Source organism: Arvicola amphibius, chromosome 3 (genome assembly GCF_903992535.2).
Source record: "Arvicola amphibius chromosome 3, mArvAmp1.2, whole genome shotgun sequence".
Classification (NCBI taxonomy): domain Eukaryota; kingdom Metazoa; phylum Chordata; class Mammalia; order Rodentia; family Cricetidae; genus Arvicola; species Arvicola amphibius.
In genome coordinates this window covers 55,010,628-55,024,273 of record NC_052049.1, presented here as the reverse complement: position 1 = coordinate 55,024,273, position 13,646 = coordinate 55,010,628, and the positions used below count along the sequence as shown (strand labels likewise).

At 44.8% G+C, this 13,646-nt stretch overlaps 1 protein-coding gene across 1 annotated transcript in view; it reads left to right on the top strand.

The window, feature by feature from the left end:
* The window catches only part of Serinc5 (serine incorporator 5), a 94,088-nt gene that overhangs the window by 68,665 nt on the left and 11,777 nt on the right, over positions 1-13,646 (top strand). The window contains exons 6-8 of the mRNA XM_038323473.1: positions 494-705; positions 2,821-2,916; positions 5,552-5,678. Coding sequence (XP_038179401.1) covers positions 494-705; positions 2,821-2,916; positions 5,552-5,678 — 435 coding nt within the window. The remainder of the gene's footprint in view (positions 1-493; positions 706-2,820; positions 2,917-5,551; positions 5,679-13,646) is intronic.

The window sequence follows — 13,646 nt, the reverse complement described above, 5'->3', positions numbered from 1 at the left end:
TTTATTTACTGTAATATTTCCTCGTGGTATTTCGGAGAATGGTCCTGATACAGGCCCTTCTCAGTACATGGGGAAAAGAACTGGGGCTGCCCAGGCTTCTGGGAGTGGAGCTGTTTCCAGTCCCACTTCATGCCCCAGTGCTGCTGCCGCCTTCCCCAGCACTGCTAGCATTCAGCATGGAGAGCGCCAGGGTAAAGCTGGAGGATGTTCATTTTAGGTGTTGAACACACTTGGGTCAGGAGAAGAAACTCATGTTTAGAGATAGCTCTAAGCCTGAGTCAACAAGTCTGCATAATTGTGAGAACTTTCTAGCTGGGGTAGAGTGTCATCATTGCTGAAGGTGTCTTCTGATCCGTGGTTCCTGTTTCCCTGATGTGGCCTGATCCTGTCAGTCAGTGTCTGAGGGATGTTTTTATCTCTGGAGAATGGGAGCCTTCACTGACTTGATCTCTCTCTCTCTCCTACCTCCTCTACCACCTTCCCGGAGAAACAGGAATGCAGGCACTGCCAATAATAAGCTGTGGTACGCCTCGCTGTCCCTGGCGACGCTCATCATGTATTCTGTCGCTGTTGGAGGCTTGGTTCTGATGGCGGTGTTTTACACACAGAAGGATGGCTGCACTGACAACAAGATCCTCCTGGGAGCGCACGGCGGCCTGTGCCTGCTGATCTCCCTGGCAGCCATCTCACCCTGTGTCCAGAATCGTAAGTGTGGTTTTCTTTTTTTCTGTATGTATTTTTCCTTTGTGATTTTGAACACACACAGTGGTGCCTTTTTTAAGCCCAAGTCATTCTTTAACCTCCTGTGGATGTTAAAGTCTCGTCTTCATAGTCTCTATGGTTATTTGGAAGTGATGGCCAGGTTTACTTTGTGTCCAGAAAGATCTGAACTTAAGGCAATACGTCGGAAGATAGACGGTGCACTATGGGGAGCCTTTCCCTGGGAATGGGCTAAGTCTTTGTGAAGCAAGAGAGTTTTAAATTTGACTTGTTGTGTCCTGGTGAAATTTAAATGATGGGGCCCAAAAGGAATTGTTTCTGGGATTGTCTTAGGCAGGTAACTATGAACCGAGGACACCCTGGCTCATGAGTCTGGAATAGAAAATCTTACCCGGTTGTTTTGTCTTATGACCAGAGTCTACTCAAGTGAAGTGAGCAGAACTGTGTGAGCCTGGCCTTGCTCAGGCTGTTTCAGAGCCACAGAGGAGACAGAGTTGACAGCACATTAGAAAGTGGAGGTGTGAAATCAATAAAGTACCTCTCACACCTTAACCTTGTGTGTTGAAGCCATACTGCCTTCAGAGTTACAAACGTGTACCCAGTCTCTATAAGTGACTAGTCTACACATGTTATTCAGATTTATGGATAGGAAAATGAAATACGGACAGTAGCTGTATAGCCCCTTTAAACCTTTCCACACTGTGGGTTTGAAAAGCCAGGCATGTTTGCACATGCCTGTAATCACAGTACTTAAGAGATGGAAGCGAGATGATCAGAAATTTAAAGCCAGCCTTTACTGCATAGGGGTGTTTGAGGCCAGTCTGGGCTTCTGAGACTCATCCCCTTCAAGGAAAGAGGAAACAGCTAAGGAGTAGCAAATAATTATAACAAGACTAAGATATTATCTGTATTAAGTTTTCTACTGCATTACAGAAATTGAGGTGATTATTCTCCCAATATCTGCAACTGATCAGTAAAGAGTTTTCTGAAACAAGCTATCAGTAATCTGGCTGAAAGCTTCTTTGGGCTCAGTCCTACCTTCTGAAACAGGCAGAGCATTTTGAACTATTTTGCTTAGCGCATTAGTTCTAAGGCTGTCTTATTCCAAAAAGCAATATTGTGAGAGCCTATTACAGTACTTCTATTGATAATTATAATTGAATAACAGTAATTTAAGAAGGAATTTTAACCAGAAGGAAGCCTGAATCCTTTCATGTTAGTAGATGGTTGGAATTTTCAGCAAGGAGAGGTCATGTGTTCAGATTCTGTAGTTACCCTAAATGATTCCAATACTAAGTTGTAACTTAAATATTGTAACTTTAAAAGTTCCTTTTCCAGTGAATGCCACTTCCCATAGCTTTTATTTTTTAGCTTAGGCTAGGCCTTGTACTTAGTGTAGCCGAGAGTATTTTGTCGTTGTTTTGTTTTGTTTTCTCGACAGCTAAGTGATTGTGCTTCGTGGATTGTCTAATCCTCTTGCACCTGTGCATGGTCTGTGAAATTTGTCTGTCTATCGTGCTAAGCCAAGCAGTGATGCTGATTCTCTTCTGATCTTGTGGTTTATGAACTAATGTTACAAACTTCAGGGGGAGAGGAGGCCTGAGAGATGGTTCAGCGTTTGACATTTCCTGCTAAGTTTGAGAACCTGAATTTAATCCCTGAACCTACAAGGTAGAAGAAGAGAACCGACTCCTGCAAGTTGTCCTCTGACCTCCCCACGTCCACACATGCTATGGCGCTTGTGCGCCTGCATGCCTGCATCCATCCATCCATCCATCCATCCATCCATCCATCCTTCCATGCATACACACATACATACATACAATTAAAAACCTCCACGGGTCTGGGTATTGTGTTGCATAGCTATAGGTTTTGAAGCATTATTTATGGAGATGTTGGTGTTTTTAAAATAATAGTATATCAGTAGGCATATCCTTACCCAATTTTTTTTTCTGAGACAAACACATCATTAGATTCTTCTTTTCGCTGGTAAAGGTGGGTGTACAAGTTTAAGGAGCTTCATTGGTGAGGAAGGGAACCTGTTTAATGTCCTGTGTCTTGCTGCTGGGCCTTCAAGCCTGCCTTTGTGCCTTGTTCCAGGACAGCCACACTCCGGGCTGTTGCAGTCGGGGCTGATAAGCTGCTATGTCACATACCTCACTTTCTCAGCACTGACCAGCAAGCCTGAAGAGCAAGGTAAGGAACATTGTTAAGGAGTGTGCCAATGGTACACGTGACTTCATTTCCCTAGAGCAGGAAATGCCTGAGCTATCCAGGAGTCTGTAAGTCAGTGAATCAAGATCATCTTGGCTTTTTAATGAAATAAAGCTATTAACTGCAAAAACGAAGTTTTTTCTCTTAAAAATTTTGGTTCTTGGGGCTGGAGAGATGGCTCAGAGGTTAAGAGCACTGACTGCTCTTCTAGAGGTCCTGAGTTCAATTCCCAGCAACCACATGGTGGCTCACAACCATCTGTAATGAGATCTGGTGCTCTCTTCTGGCCTGCAAGCATACAGGGAAGGAATGTTGTATACATAATAAATAAATAAATCATTAAAAAAAATTTGGTTCTTTTCCATTGTGCGTGTATGTGTGTGCATGCACACGCGTGTGTGTACACACATGCGTGTGCATACGCACATGTATGTGTGAGTACAGGTGCTCCAGGAGCCCAGAAAGGGACATATGATCCACTGAAGCTAAATTTCAGGCCACTGTGAGGCACCTGGCATGGGAACAAGAACCACCAGGCCAATAACCACTGAGCCCCTCTCCAACCCACCAGCATCTTTTGAGTCTTCCTGTTGTGCAGAAAAGACATGACCAGAGATCAGCAGCTCACCTTCCCAGCTGTGTTTGGGCCTCCTCTGCATTCTGTGATTCTGCTTTGTCAAGAACCACTTCATTTTATTCTGTTGTCTTTTGTTTTATTTTGCTTCATTTGTTTCTATTTTTTTTTTTTAGTTATTAATTTTTCCCATGTCAAGTTATTCTCTGACAGTGAGAGGGGTGGACAAAGTGTGAAGGTGAGGGAGCCAAAAACCACAGTTTGGACCTGGATCTGTCTGGCTGGCAGGGAAGCTCAAAGCGTGTCCTAGACAGCATTCCTTTACAGAGACAACAGAACACAGAGCAAGGAGTGTGACTGTTGGGGCGCTGTTCTATGTGTGGTTTTAAGAGCTCAGTGAAAATGTTCAGATGTGTGCATTACTCAGAACAGTGGCTGACAGACAGCAAGTTCTGTGTGTGTTACCTGTTACTAGCGAAAAGTGGTTATAGTGATTATTTTGAAAGCTTTTAAAGGCAGGTTACATAATCCTGGTGGACCTAGAATCCCTCTGTAGACCAGGTTGGCCTCAAATCCACAGAAATCCACCTGTCTTGCCTCCTAAGTGTTGGGACCAAGTGCATGTGCCAAAAGTAAGATTTTAACCTATATAAGTAGTATTATATTCTAATAAAATATTATGAGCCCCCAACCTTATGAACAAAATTTTCATACCGATTTTCTAGATCATTATATTTTGTATCTATCACTTTTGTCATACATAAGTATACATATACACATATATACATATGCATATACATACAGATGCATGAATGTGTGAATGTTTAGGGATATTTGATTTTCTATAAATCAAGTAAATTTAGTCTTAATCGGATAGAAAATAGTTGCTAAATTTAGAAAACAAATTACTTAGATACAGGCACTTATCTGTATAGCCTTACTATAAAATCAAGTTGACATGGAACTCACTACATAGCTCAGGCTAGCCTTGAGCTTGCTCTTTTCCTGCCTCAGCCTCTCAAGTGCTGGAATTATAGGCACATGCCACCATGCTCAACTTGGGTCTTGCCTTCATAGTGATGGTAGGAAGTAGTAATTGGAGGTCTTATAGTAAGTATAGCTTATCCTGAGTTTAATTGTACACAATAAAAGCTCAGTCCTGACTTTGTTTACCCCGGGTTCTTAAAACTTCCTCTTCTGGTTGCTTACGTATTAGTCTCTTCTTTTAACTTAATGGAGATTTTGTTCACAGTGGTTTTTTAAATAGCAAATATTTTCCCCAAACAGTAAAATACTTTTAAATAGTACTACCTGAATTTAAACTTTGTTCAATCTCACAAAAATCATTGCCCGCACTGGCCTCCAAAATCAAGGGTTTGAAAACCACAGCTGACACGGTTATATTTACTCTTTTGAGGTGAACTCCTGTGATAATTCCCATTTAGAATGTGTGTTTGCAGAATGATTTGTATACTTTTCTGTTTTGGGGTCAAGTTGACAATCAGATCCAGCTGGATATTTATAATTGAAGCTCAGTGTTTTAAAAGAATGCCAGTTGCAACTGTAGTAACCTGTCTTCTTTGGCGTAGGAGCCCCAGTTTCAGGCACCCAATGACCCTGTCTCTAAGTGGGTTGTTCACGCCAGGAGGCCTGTGCTCTAGCCCTTTCTTCAGAGCCTGTGGATCCAGTTGAAAAGAAAGCATAATAATATTTTTTAAATGGATCTGGCTTCACTTTTACTGTTTTCTGCTTAAAATAGGAAAAGAGCAAGAGTGACTGATTCCTGAGTCATCGCATCCTTGAACACATAACTGGAACACAAAGGGTGTAGGGTGTTCACATGTGTGCAGATGTGGGAGAGCAGTGTTCTGAACTAGCAAAAGTGCAGCCATGCAGAATCAGAGGGAAGAGTGGAAGACCCAGAGTGAAGGTCTCAGTATTGAGAGGAGTCATGCCAGAGCAATCCAGATCTTCCCAGGTGATCGTTATAGGTTACAGTCAACCTTCCTAATGTGACGACTGTGTTTGCTTTGTATTTTCAAGTTCAAGATGAACATGGGAAGAATGTCACCATATGTGTGCCTGACTTCGGCCAAGACCTGCATAGAGATGAAAACATGGTGACCTGGCTGGGCACCTTTCTTTTGATTGTGTGCATCGCGTATTCATGGTAAGTTCTAGGGGTACTGAAGTTCTGCTTACAGGCTTTAATGTTACAGGGAAAAGGTTGTTTCAGCTCCTGCCCATAAGAGAAAAATAGCCACAAGTGACAGAGTGATGTTGCTGTGTGGCCTCCTACGTGAAATCTGTGTATGCTTTACTACATTATATGGGGCAAATTAAATAGAAGCAATGCTTTGTTTAAAAGATGCTTGAAGATTAATTACTGTGGCATCCTTGAAGAGTAAGGGAACACATAGTGAGGAAGACAAAAACATAGTATATGCCAGAATATTCTGGCAAAACTCTGATCCAAGGGAAATAGCATTTTGTTTTATTATTGGTGGAGAGAAAGCCTGGTTGTTCTATGCATGGTCGAGTAAAGACAGGATTGTCCCTCCTCTCCTGTGCTGAGACCATCAGTGCTATGAAGTTGGCCAGGCAGCATCTCCCAGGGTCTGTGAGAAATATGTAATATAGGCAGGGTGTCTCCCATCCCTTGCCAAGTAGCCTCTACTGTAAAAACACTTCAGAGGTTGCTGGAGAGAAAAGTCAAGAACAGAAGTAAGTGGTTGGTTACCTATTCTGGGCATGCACTTCACTGGTAATGAAGCTTCCTTTCGGTGGGAGCCTTTTCAGAATGAGGTTTTACTTCAGCATGTTTTGTGTTTGGTTTCCGTGTGTAAGAAACTCAGCTTGTCATGGGCACATTATAATTTTCCTCTTGCTGAAACTGAACAATCCTGGTGGTGACAGCCTGGGTGAAGAAAATGTCTGAGTACATTGACACACTCTCTACAGATTCTCTGAGAGGAAGGGGCCAGCAAGGATCATGCAGAATGTGTTTGCTCAGAGCTGTGACCAGCCAGGAAATGCTTGGATGTCTGCCATGTAGTTAAAGCGGTGGTTCTCTAACCAGCACTGACCCGCAGTCGCCTGTGCTACGTGACAGTCTTTTCCTTGTGTCTGAGGCAGCCCTCTGACATTCACTTCCATCCACTGTCTTCCTAGTGCCTGTTGCACTGAAACGGAGGGCTGAGGCTGGGGAGATAGCCCAGTCAGTAAAGGGAAGGCACGCAAGCATGAGGAAGGACCTAAGTTCACATTCGCATCTCCAGTGCTCGTGACCCACACTGCTAGCCTGGTGCTGGGAATGTGGGCAGATGGATCCCGACTTGCTGGCCAGGCAGTCTAGTCAGTGAGCTCCAGGTTCAGTGAGGGACCCTACCTCACAGAGTAAGGATGTGCTGGTCTCTGCATGTGCGCACAGACACACAAAATTAAACAGCGAGGAGATTCAAGTCTTTTTACATTTCTGGTGAGCCCATACCTCATGCATCCACTTTCCTTACTGGCTATGTGCTGGCTAGTTGTTTGCCAAAGCCAGAGTAATCTGGGGAAAAGAGCTTTAACTGAGAAAATGAGACCCCATCGGGTTGGCCTGTGGGAAAGCCTGGGGTGCATTTTCTTGATTAAGGATTGATGTGGGAGGGCCCTGCCCTCTGGAGGTGATCCCACCTCTGTGCTGGCGGTTGTATTAGAAAGCAGGCCCAACAAGCCATGAGGAGCTAGTCAGCAGCAATCCTCCATGGTCTCTGCTGCAGCTCCTGCCTTGAATTCTGGTCCTGACTTCCCTTAGTGATGGGCTCTGTCTGATGTCAGAGTGTAAAGATGAAATAAACCCTTTTCTCCCCAAGTTGCTTTATGTTACAGTGTTTATCACATCAAGCAGCAGAAAGAAAGCCAGCATGTGAGAACGTTGGTGAGCAGGGCTGGTGTGGTAGTCAGCATGTGAGAACGTTGGTGAGCAGGGCTGGTGTGGTAGCCAGCGTGTGAGAACGTTGGTGAGCAGGGCTGGTGTGGTGGCCAGCGTGTGAGAACATTGGTGAGCAGGGCTGGTGTGGTGGCCAGCAGGTCACACGGCCTGTTCCTCCAGAGCTCTTCCATTCAGTGAGTTGGCAGCTAACAGCTGTAGTAACTCCAGGTCTAGGGGATCTGAAGTCCTCTGGGCTCTAGGACATTGCACACACATGCTGTACAGAGATACATGCGAGCAAAACATTCAGACATATTTAATAAAAATGAACAAAAATCTCAAGAATATCGGTAGGTCAAGAGAGAAGTAGGTTACTAAGCTGCTTATAGCTCATTCTCTTTTACAAAATATCAAGTCCAGTTGTGTTTATAAACATTCTCAGGAAGAGGGCTTGGAGAGTCTCAGTGGTTAAGAGCACTTGATGCTCTTGCGGAGGATGCAGGTTTAGTTCCCAGCACACATAACAGCTTACAGTCTCCTCGGACCCTAGTTCCGGTTTCACTCTGGCCATCAGGCACACATGTGGTGCACAGACATAATTGCAGGTAAAATGCTCATACTCATAAATATTTAAAAACAAAACAAATTAAAAAAAACCAGAAACTCACAGGAAGAGAGATGAAACTTGTCGTAGTAGCATTAGAAATAAGTGTTTTCCTTTATTTTAGTTTTTTGGTGTTTCGGTTTGTGTTTATTTGTAGTGAAATAGAATTTCTTTTTATCTGTTTTGATATTATCAGAAGGAATTGTAAGGGTACTTAACAGAATAAAATACTGTATTTTTTGAAGGTTAGTCAGTGTCTAATAAAGCTGGGGTGGGGAAGTGGGTGTTCCTAGGCTAGCCCAGAGGTGTAGCTTTGGTTTGACCATCCGTGGAAAGAGCAGAGTCCTCCTGGGTACACTGCATAGATTGACAGTCATTGGGGCGTCTCACAGTATGAATTTTTCCCCCACTCACATTTTCCCCCTGCTTCTCCAGTTGTAAAGACTCACTTTTACAACTGGGTATGTTGGTGTGTGACTGTAATCCCAGCTAATATGGGAGGCTGAGACTGGAGGATTACAAGTTTGAGGCTAACCTCAGCAATTTAGCAAAACCCAGTTTTGTTTTGTTTTGAAGTCACTTTTAGGACTGGGAGTATGGCTCAGTGGCAGAAACATTTGTATAAACATAGACACACACATACACACAAACACACAAACACAAACACACTAATAAGATGGACTCAAGTCCATTTCCCATGAGGGTGTAATGGCCCCACGACTTAGCATAATAATTCTTAACTCTCAGCCTTTGCAAGGATCTGGGTTTGAAACTGCCCCCATCACTTTTAATTTGGGGCTTAAGTGGAAGTGAATCTGCCTGCCATTCTATATGTATAAATCCTAGATTTATTCCCTAGCACTGTAGCAACAAGAAAAACCAGAAAGATCACTTTTGAGTGAGAGAGTCTCTTTGAGAATTGAGCCGTCACAGTGGAGGTAGCAGAGGGTAGTTTGATGTTCCCCAAAGATGTCAATTTTCAAAGCTGACAGCTGCTATTTATCCTGTTTAAATGCCAGCAGCAAACATTGGTATTAGTGCTGGTAATTAAACCACAGAACTATAGGGGCTTGGAATGAAGACCCAGCGCAGCAGCGTGCAGGGGATGCTTCCGTCACACTCAGCACGAACACTCTCAGGAGTTGGCTCAGTTTCCTGTAAGTCTGGAGATCAGATGCTTGCTGTAGTCACCACTGCAGCGCCAGGAGTCAGCTTGTAGGATGTTATAAACAAATGGGTTAGCTTCTAGGTCAAGGGGACTGAACTCAGACTTCACAGGGCCTTGAAGAAAGGCCCTGCTGCTAAGGGAAGGCACCGGTGCCATGGAGGTTTCATCTGTCTCCAGGGCTCACACTGATGAAGCATGGGGGTTTGGAGGACGCTCTCAAGTGAGGCCACACTGTCTGGGTAGAAGCTGTTGTCTGAACATGATTACAGGGATAGTTAAATTCTTGGTGGAAATTATATAGGCTAGAATACTAGGTAGTGTGCAGATTAAAAGAAAAGAAATAAGAAATTAAAGAAGTGTTCAGTGTAAGACCCAGGATTGTCTGGGGTTACATTTTGGTCTTAGAAATTATGGCCTGCTTACCTCGTCTGTGGTCTCTGGGGGTCCCTTGTTTCACTGCCAAATGCTTCCTCAGGCACTGTGTCTGCCCAGGTCCTACTGCCAGGGCTCTTCCTGAGAATTTGCTCTATGTTGTGTTGTCCAAACCTTGCTTCCTGGGCCATGTTCTCTCTAGAGTCCCTTCCTGGTACCAAGGAGTTACCTCTGTGGAGAATCACCTCAGCCAGGACTCCAGGATGACTTTCACCATGGCCCTTTTGCCAGGGTTCCCTAAGAGTTTGCTCGGTTAGTCCAGCCTTCCCACCCTCTCCTGAAATGTGTGACAAAGTCTAGCTTCCACTGGACACAACTGGAAAGTCCTTAACGTCATCCTTGGTCTTCAGAGTCAGAATGCTGTTTTGTTATGTTCAGCTAAAGTTCTCAGCCTGGGGAGGATCCTGGAGTCCTTTGTACTTGTAAAGAATGGAATATCATCTGCAACTCTGCCTCAGCTTTACGAGCCATTGGCTTGAGCCTCCTTTGCTAGATTATGTGGAGAGATTGATAGTTATATAGTATAGATCGATCGATAGGTAGATAGATAGATAGATAGATAGATAGATAGATAGATAGATAGATAGATAGATGTTACTATTTTTATTATTACCATGACAAAAAAAAAGAGATGTATTTGGCTCCTGATTTCCAAATGTGCTGGCTTGCTTTCTATTACTATTAATAGATAATATGGCCATTCTACCTAGATGGAGATAGTCATCTAGGAAGAGGGAACCTCAACTGAAAAAAATGTCCCCACCAGCCTGGCCTGGGGCAAGCCTGTGGTGCACCTTCTTGATTGATAATGATATGGGAGGGCCCAGCTTACTGTGGGCTGAACCACTCCTGTGCAGGCAAATGAGCAAGCCAAGAACGAGGTGGCAAGCAGCTGCCCTCCATGGCCTCTGCATGTGCTGTTGCCTGCAGGCTCCTGCCCTGTCTGAGTGTACCGTGATGAGGAACTGTAAGCTGAAGTAAACCCTTTCCTCCTGAATTTGCTTTGGGTTGTGGTGTTTTATCACAGCAATGGAAGCCATAACTTAAGACAGTGACCAAATGCATGGAGAAACAGGTTTATTTTATCTACAGCTTATAATCCACCATAAAGGGCAGGAATTCAAGGAAGGGCTGTGGAGGTAGAAACTGAAACAGAGACCGTGGACTAACGCTGCTTACGGACCTGATCCTCATGACTTGCTCAGCCTTCTTTCTGGTACCACCCAGACCCAGGTGCCCAGGATGACCCCACCCACAATGGGCTGGGCCCTCTTATGCTAACCAGCTAAGCTTTGAGAACTAATGGCCTTTCCAGCCCAAAGTTCCAAATGCTTCCCCACCATCCCTAGAAAAGCACGGTCAGCAATAGCCCACTATAGTTGCTCTCTATGGATGTGACAGAAATTGCCCCAGCCATGGCCTGGGATGGTATTGCTAAGGCGGGTCCTGAGCTGGGTGACCTGCACAGTTAGACTTAGTTATTCTCATGTTAGTTATGATTAAGAGAAAAAAAATAACCCTTTAGTATTTAAGCCATCTAGGGAAATGCCCACTGAATATAAAAGTGGGGAAGCTAAGACTATATTAAGAGCTAAGCAACTTCCTGGTTGTTCACAGCAGCCCAGCACGCCATGTGGAAGGAGGTTGGTATGATGTTTGGTGAAGAAGGCTGACTTCAGCTGAGAAAAATGGCAAATTGCAGAGGAGTGTTATTTCTGTTTGTTCTGGGCCTGCCACTCTGATTTAAGAAGGAAGGAATGGTCGTGGTTTGCTTTTTAATTTCCGAAATCCTGCCACTGCCTCAGCAGCCAGCCAGACTCTGCACGGCGGTGCACCAGGAGCCCGGGGCAGCCTTCCCTGGCTCCCACCGAATGCTGGTCTTTGGTAGCCACGTATCAGTGATTGCAGCACCATGGGAGCGCCATAGGCTTGTCACTCAGAGTCTGGGCAGAGGCCTGGGCATGTCCTCGGTCTGCCTGTCAGTTTCCTAGGGTGAGTAGAGCTCTGGGGTCTCTAATAGTAAAGTCTGGGATTTTCCTGGGATTTCTGGGACCCACGGGACCTCGGCTCTCTCCGGCGAGAACTGAAGCAGGTACTCAGGAGGAATGTGCACTGTGTGTTGTTCTGACAATATGGCAGAGTTTGGAGTATTGCGATGGCTTCTCGTGAGGAGGAAAGGAAGGCAACATTTTGGTGAATGTGTGAATGATTACAAGGAACTTGGGTTTTTGTGGGTGGGATCCAGAGACCCTAAATAAGCTGTGCTGCATTAGCTATTCTCTCAATGGCGAAAAATCACATCACTCGGTACTGCTGCCCGTCTTCTCACCCTTGCTCCGCTCCAGGGTAGAGTGGTGGGCACCTGTGTTCCCATCACTCAAGAGGTTGCGGCAGGAGGATTTCTATAAGCTCCAGGGTAGTATGGACTGCATAGTGAGTTTCAGACCAGCAAGGGCTGCATAGTAAGACTGTGCCTCAAAGAAACAAAATTGAAGAGCTGGGGAGATAGGTACTGAGTTCAAATTCCTAAAACCAGACGCAGCGTGTGTCTATAACCCCAGTGCTTCTCCAGTGAGATGGGGAATAGGAGAAGATAGGAGAATTTCTAGAAGCTCAACAAGAGACCTGGAACATGAGACCTTGTCTCAAAGTGTGACAGATGAGGACTTATACCCAAAATGTCCTGTGACCTTCACATGCACACAGCGACACACACATCACACACAGACACAGATGGGAAGAGGAGGGAGAGAGAGAATATTCTAGGCTTTAAGAGCTTGCATAACCATTGTTTTCATTAATTTTCAAGAAGTTTTATTTGGGTTTTGTTGTTTGTTGAGCCAGGATTTCTCTGTGTAACAGCCCTGGTTGTGCTGGAACTCACTCTGTAGACCAGGCTGACCTCAAACTCACAGAGATCTGCCTGCCTCTGCCTCCCAAGTACCAGGATTAAAGGCATGTGCCACCACCGCCTGGCAATTTTCAAGAGTTTTATGGAAAAGGCTCATACTGCAGCTGTATCTTCTCTGCATATAGGAAGACACCGTCCCTAGGGCTGGTCTGGGTGTAAGGAGTTTTAGACAGAGAAGCCAAGCCTTTCCTGGTTTAGTGCTGCCTGAGGGTAAATGAGGTGGCAAAGGCCCTTGAATCAAAAGTTTTGTCTTTCTGAAATTTTTATTTCAAAGAATTTATAAAATGAAGTATTTATTAACAATGCTCCAAAGACTCTTCTTTAGTTTTCAGTTGACAACTTCAGATACTGATGTCACACTAGAATTACAATTTGGGTTTCCCTACCGAAACTTCCTGCTGTACTAAAGCATACTTGGCATGCAGCAGTTGAAAGTGCACTGGTGGGGTTTGTCTTGAGTCGGGAAGTAGAGTGGAGGCATGGAGGGTTAGGGACTGGGTCCCAGAGGACCTCTTTGCTAGGGGTCTATTGCTTCTCCGCAGTTCATTGATCTCTGTTCTGTCTGAGAGCAAGCACACAAGACCCTGCCACCTCCTGGGATTGGTTTGGTGACACGAATCTTGATTCCTGCCTGTCTCCTAGGAGCCTAGCTTCCTGAGCAGCGGCAGTCAACCTCTGTGTCCTTGTAAGTTTGGTTCTGTGTGAGGCAGGGTAGCTCCATTCTCAGGGAGGAGCTCCTAGCACTCAGAACAAGGTTTGCCGCATACAGCACTTAGGGCCTTCAGGAATTATCGAAATAAGTGCATAAAGTCAGGCTAGATGCTGAGCGTCTTGGTTTGTCTAAAGTGTTTCCATGCTCTTACGTGAGGAGAAGTGGACAATTTTACCTTTGCAAGTCAGTCCTACATATCATTTTACCTTTTCATGTGGAGGGAAGGAGGGGAACGTGTGGCAGCAGGGTCTACTGTCTGGTCTCAGATTCACTGTGTAGTCAAGGATGACCTTGAATTGAATGCCAGATCTTCAAGCCACTCCCTCAAATCTGGGGTTACAGGTCTGTATGATCTCCCCCAGTTCATGTGGTGCTGGGAACTGAACCAAAAAATT